General features: G+C 39.7%; 1 protein-coding gene across 1 annotated transcript; it reads right to left on the bottom strand.

Annotated features, from left to right (window-relative positions):
* Positions 1 to 1,034: 1,034 nt before the first annotated feature.
* Positions 1,035 to 3,137, bottom strand: LOC148298718 (uncharacterized; the record flags this gene model as incomplete). The annotated part of the gene is made up of 2 exons (XM_088276693.1): positions 2,866 to 3,137; positions 1,035 to 1,093 (listed from the first exon to the last, which is right to left on the bottom strand). Coding segments are annotated over exons 1-2 (324 nt in total), but the record flags the coding sequence as incomplete, so codon positions are not given.
* Between the last annotated feature and the right edge of the window lie 2,642 nt (positions 3,138 to 5,779).

Here is a 5,779-nt window from a genome sequence, read left to right as displayed (position 1 = left end):
ATCCAGGTAATATGTTTTAATACCTGCAGCAAATAGTAATTATGTCCTGATTTAGATGCTGTGGTAATGAATTAACTTCATCAACGTACAATGTCTGTTGCATGCGAACAATGACCATCTTCTTTATTCTGTCCTCGTTCGTGGCGGCTGCGCTTTGCATTGCTGCCTTAATAGTCAACAGCGATATTCAAAAAGCCATCGACTACACGTCATGCAATACAGTAAATATCATCGATTAAACCTACCAAGGCAACAACAACCAATCTATGCCCTGGTCTGGCATAAACAATTTCGGAAATGATATTAATAATTTGGCGATCAATATTCAAAACACAATTCCTGCGCTGGATGCCTATGTCAGTCCTATAAATCCTGCATATAATCAAGTGATCGACACAGCCTCGCCTTCCCTGTATTTCCAATCACAGCAGTTTACTTGTACAAACTCTGCTCAGACAATATCTTGTCCTTTCCCTTCGAGTGTCCTCACTTGCTCAGCTCCTTATAACCCTTCGTTCAATCTAGATTACTGCAATGCCAATGTGAACACATCTGTTCGGAGCCTTATTTCAGCCGAAATGGCTATGAACTCCACGGCCTGGAAAAACAACATCGTCAGCATGGATGCAACCCTAACAAATCTCAACACGAACCCGCAGTAAATTAATAGTTTGGTGACGCAAGTTACAAGTTTCACGTAGTCTGTTGCCATCTACGAGACGAGCCTTCAAAGCGCATTCAGCCAAGTAATTATGTGATAAATTTAGGCTGAGAGTGTGAACTACAGTCTGTAAATTGCACTGTACGTATTCTATTCATTTTTGCTGCTTTGCTCTGTCGCCAGCATCATGACTGTCTGCTGTACATACTACTGCAATAACTTTTCCTGCAAATGCTGGACTTACGTCTTCTGGTATGTGTACTTCTTATTCTCGTTGGTGATGTTTATTTTGGCAGGCTTGTTTTTGGTAGGGAGTATTTTGACCTTTGACGCCTGTACCGTCTACCCTTACTATTTCAACAACCAGACTAACTTTGCCCAGTTGGATTTCTCGGACAACCAAGCCGGCAGCATCTTCTAATCTTGCTTCTTCTAGAATTAGACATCAATATTCTCGGCGTTCACAGACACCACCATCCTGAGCCAGTTCGGGACACTTAAGACCCAGTATGAGGCAGCGACCCCTGCTGCTGGCTTTTATAGCGTCGTGACTAGTATCGAGAATACCCTTTTAGGATACTATACAAACCCAAACACAGTTGTCATCGCGAATGTCCCAGACACCCAGCAGCCAGCTGTTGCTTTAAATAACTTCAATATGTTCGCTAATGCCTCCGACCCAGCTAACCAGCAGCCTTGTAATCTGACTTAGTATGAAGTTGTATATAACCCAGTTTCCTGCAACCCCTACTTGATAAACCAGGCTATGGATAATAACTCTTGCGTTGTGCTTTCGACTGTCTATAACATTTCCAGCATTTCAACTAATACAGCCAATGCTTTCAGCGCGCGAGGCTGCAACAGTGAATCAAGCTTATGGACAACTTCTGTGACTGCACTGACTGACTATGCGACCAGCATACGCTCAATGTTAGAGGGACTGTCGCCAGTGACTTTCAACTCAGGCAATCCGCTGCAACAATATGAGCTCAACTATTTCAACTATTACAGGCAGGTGAGCAATTACTTGAATAGCGCAGTGCAAAGTCAGTTTAATTCATTCTTTACCCCTTACAACAGCCTGTATGAGGGATCGAGCTGCACATTCATAACTGCGAGTATGAATAGCATCGTGGATATCGCATGCAACCAATTGTTCCCCTACTTCAATGCCCTGTCGAGTTTAAACATCGCATTATCGGTCTTTGTATTCATAATGATGATCCTGTCATACTTCTTGACCGTTCGGTACCAGTTCTATGAGTTCTTGGAAGGCAACTTCTAAAATTTCGGAGTCACAACATATAAGATTGATAAACTTCCAGGCTACACCATGGATTCAGACAGAACAAACCAGGTTGAAATGCTCGAAAGAACTTATTGATTTCATCCTAAATTTGTCCATTTATGACTATCATGCTCCCATTTACTCGCTGATAACTCACTACAATCTAATATACTCTATCGAGCAGAAGCTATGCCAATATCACTCACATTCAATCGTATTTAATTTACATTAAGTTAAATGCATAGTTATATCTATACATATAGCCTTGATGCGATCCCTGCACTCCTCCAATTGCAGATAATGCATGTCTAGCACCCTGATGACCAACAAATAGCTTCTTTGCATTTTATTCAACCAGATAAACATGATAGGCATGTGAATAAATAAAGATATGATTCAATAGAGATATTAATAATATTTTACACCATTAAATCCTTCTGTCAAACTTAATTAGAGTCTAAAATCTCCAACTTTTCAACAAAATAAGTTTCATTCTTTAACAATAAAACATTCTCAATATTAAGTGTGTTAGTATGTTCACTAAGTCACAACAGCAGTATCATAATATCCAATCAGAGTAATCTTTCGTTGGTCAGTATTTCTTTGATCTGTTTTGCAACATCCTCGACCGGATTCTCTCCATTTAGGTGGTGGACAGCGCCTATATTTTCTCGATAGTATTCGAGGAAGGGTTTGGTTTGCCCATTGTAAGTGATGAACCGTTTACGAATGGCTTCGATGTTATCGTCAGTTCTGCCGCTCATTTTTCCGCGTGAGAGAAGGCGTACCTCGAGAGTCTCGAGGGAGCAGTCCAAGTAAATAAGTGTTTTAACTTCGACTTCGTCTCCCATAACCTTTTTCCAAACTTAATAGTTTTCAGCACTGCGCGGGAAGCCTGAATTCACAAAATATGTACCATCGATGAGAAATGTCTTGTCGTTGTTGCCGTCTTTGAAGATATTCTTCTTGACGATTTCAACAAGCATCTCGGAAGGAACCAACTTTCCCTCAGCCAAGAATTCTTTGATCTTGGCAGATTCGTCACTTTCGATTTGGATGAATTCTCTGAGGAGATCTCCAGTCGAGTAGTGTATGAATCCATAATTCTGGATCATCAGCTCGCACTGAGTACCTTTGCCAGCACCAGGGCCTCCTAATATGAACACAATTTTAGGTTTCATTGAGGTTTCAGAGCTCATCTTCTTCAGTTGTTAGAATATGAATATCAACAATACTCTTTGATTGATTTAAATACTAATCGAGGCTATCTATTTCTGACTGAAGCTCAGATGACGTCAGAAAATATCGGCCGAAATTTTATAGTGTTAATGACAACTTTATGTTAATCTCTTGTACCCTAAGTGCCGAACAAAGCACTAAAAGGTAAAAGCCGGTTGTCTTTCAATAAATGTGCAATAAATGTGGGTGCCATGAATTGACAAAAGCAGCAATTCCTTTGTTTACTTAATAAATACCTCAAATTCAAACCGTTTTGATAAATTGGTTTCGCCAAAATAAATAAGTAATAAGTTTTATTAAATCTCTCTTGCGTAGTTTTGAATATCCAGTTTCTATTTTTTTTGTTCTTTTTGATGGTAGGGTTGCGACTGCTCGAATAGCAGCTTCGTGAATTAGGGAACTTGTCCATGATTGTTAATCACTACTTCATGCTGCTATTTATCCTGATATTGCAATTATTTAATTGTCGATGAACTCCCAATAAGCATTGAGTACTGGCCAACATCGATAAATTATATATCGCATTTATCTAATCATATTTGATTTATACTCGAGTGATTGTGGCATATTCTAACTTGTATTATGTTTATGGATGGCCATGCATCTTTTAATTGAATTGTTTGATGTGATGTTTCCATTCATTTAAATAGCCGAATCCGATATAAGCATTCGCATCAAATGTAAGAGGAATCAAAAAATATCCCGATTATTGAACTGACCAACAGCATAATTAACGACATGAAATCCTTATCTGGAGTACTGCAGCCCATTTCAAAAGCTCTCTACCAAGTACTTCGTTGCATATATTAGAACAATAACGCCATACTAAACGAGTTGCTCATTGCGAATGAAGAGAACACAGGCTTGCTCATACAAAGACTACTCTCCCACGCATTGAGTATTGCCCAACACAAGAACCTATCTGTTTTTGCCTTAACCATCGTCTCCAAGGCCATCACGTGTATCAAATCTTTAAAATGGTCCTCATAAAATCAAAGCGAAGGAGCAACAATGTCCTAGATCTTGGCACAGATCACTAATATCATCTGCTTGATCAGTGTGCAGCAATCTGGGCAAGATAGTTCTCTCCGCGTTGTCCAGACCACCTTCAGCTTCATCGATTAAGCATTAATGAAATTCTTCAAGACCAATGAACTCACCAAAATCTACTCCGTCTTCTTTAATTAATGCAAAGTTAATATGGTGCTCAAAAATATCTGCGTTAGCGCTTTATTTGCTCTCACGTAATGTCTGTTCGGGTACGGGTCTGTTTAGTAGTCGTTTCAGATTCTCGAGTCCTTTCTTTACTACTTGTTCGAAGGCAAAAAATACACATGGATCAAAGGAAACGACATTAGGGGATTGATTTGGGATTTGACGATTGTTGCCGTTAAAAATTTCAAAGCAAATCATATCATTGCGTTAGTTTCACGCCCTTCAACGATTGCTCTAATCTAGAAAATGTATGAATTATCTTGTGAGTCCATTTTCCTGAAGAAAAACAAGAACTTCTATATCGTGGCAACAGAATACCAAAAGAGCCACAACCAGCAGAACAAATAACTATACGAAATCAGCGATTTTATAAGATTCTTCAAAGCCTATGTCAGCATTTCCAACTCATTATCTATATAAGCCATGAAAATCGTATAAAAATAGCTTGTGAACTTTCGACTGACGATCTCGAAATTGACAATAATATGTGATCTCGAAAGGAATTCGAGGATGTACATATTTTTAGAAGCAATTTGTCAGCTTCTGCTCAGCCAATATGTACCTATCATTATAAAGCAGGATCTACCTCTGTCATTTGATAAAGGCATCATTATGATTGAAATTCTCAGCAGGATCAGCGAATAGCTTTGCCTTTGCAATTAAAGCATCAAAGTGCCCTCTTGGGAAACAAATGAATATTTCCTCGACAAGATCTGCCACGAGGAGCCGAAGATCACAGAAAGCGATTTCGCACGCTTAATCAAGAATACCTTTTTCCAGTTGCGACTAAAATACGAAAAAGATGAAGACTTAATAAATTACAAAAAAGCATTGGGCAGGCAATAATCCCCACGCAGTCTTTCGAGTCTGCCTTCCAACATGGGAAACACCAAGAAATGGGAGTTGTTCATAAGGTGCATCATCAAGACCGTCAGATATTTGTCTTCGCTGGGCTTCGTCACGAGTGACTTCGAGGAGGACCCGACCCGCAAGATACTGCTTGAACTACAATATTGGTTTCTCATCACCCCCAGCTATCATGCCAAGAACATGATCCTCCAGGAACTGCTTGTGACTGCCAACCTATTAACGAATAAGCTGCAGGCCATCAAGGTGAGCCAGTGCGTGCAAATAGGCTCGAACATCCTGTATGGGTACTACGAAGACTTGGATAGCATTGGACTCACAATAATATTCAAAATGATGGCAGGGGTCAAAGCAGACTGGGAAGAAGGTAAGAGTTTCGAATAGCTGGATGAGATTTACCATCTCACAATAGAGATATTTCGATAGTAAAAGCTCATCAAAAATGAAGCTCAATTCTCAATGACTATCCAAGCAATGGTCCAGTGTGCAAACTCACTGCTGGCAGATCT

This window comes from Brachycentrus maculatus, unplaced genomic scaffold (assembly GCF_059751285.1).
Source record: "Brachycentrus maculatus isolate JH-2025_06_01 unplaced genomic scaffold, ASM5975128v1 h1tg001694l, whole genome shotgun sequence".
NCBI lineage: Eukaryota > Metazoa > Arthropoda > Insecta > Trichoptera > Brachycentridae > Brachycentrus > Brachycentrus maculatus.
This window is presented reverse-complemented; position numbering and strand designations above follow the sequence as displayed.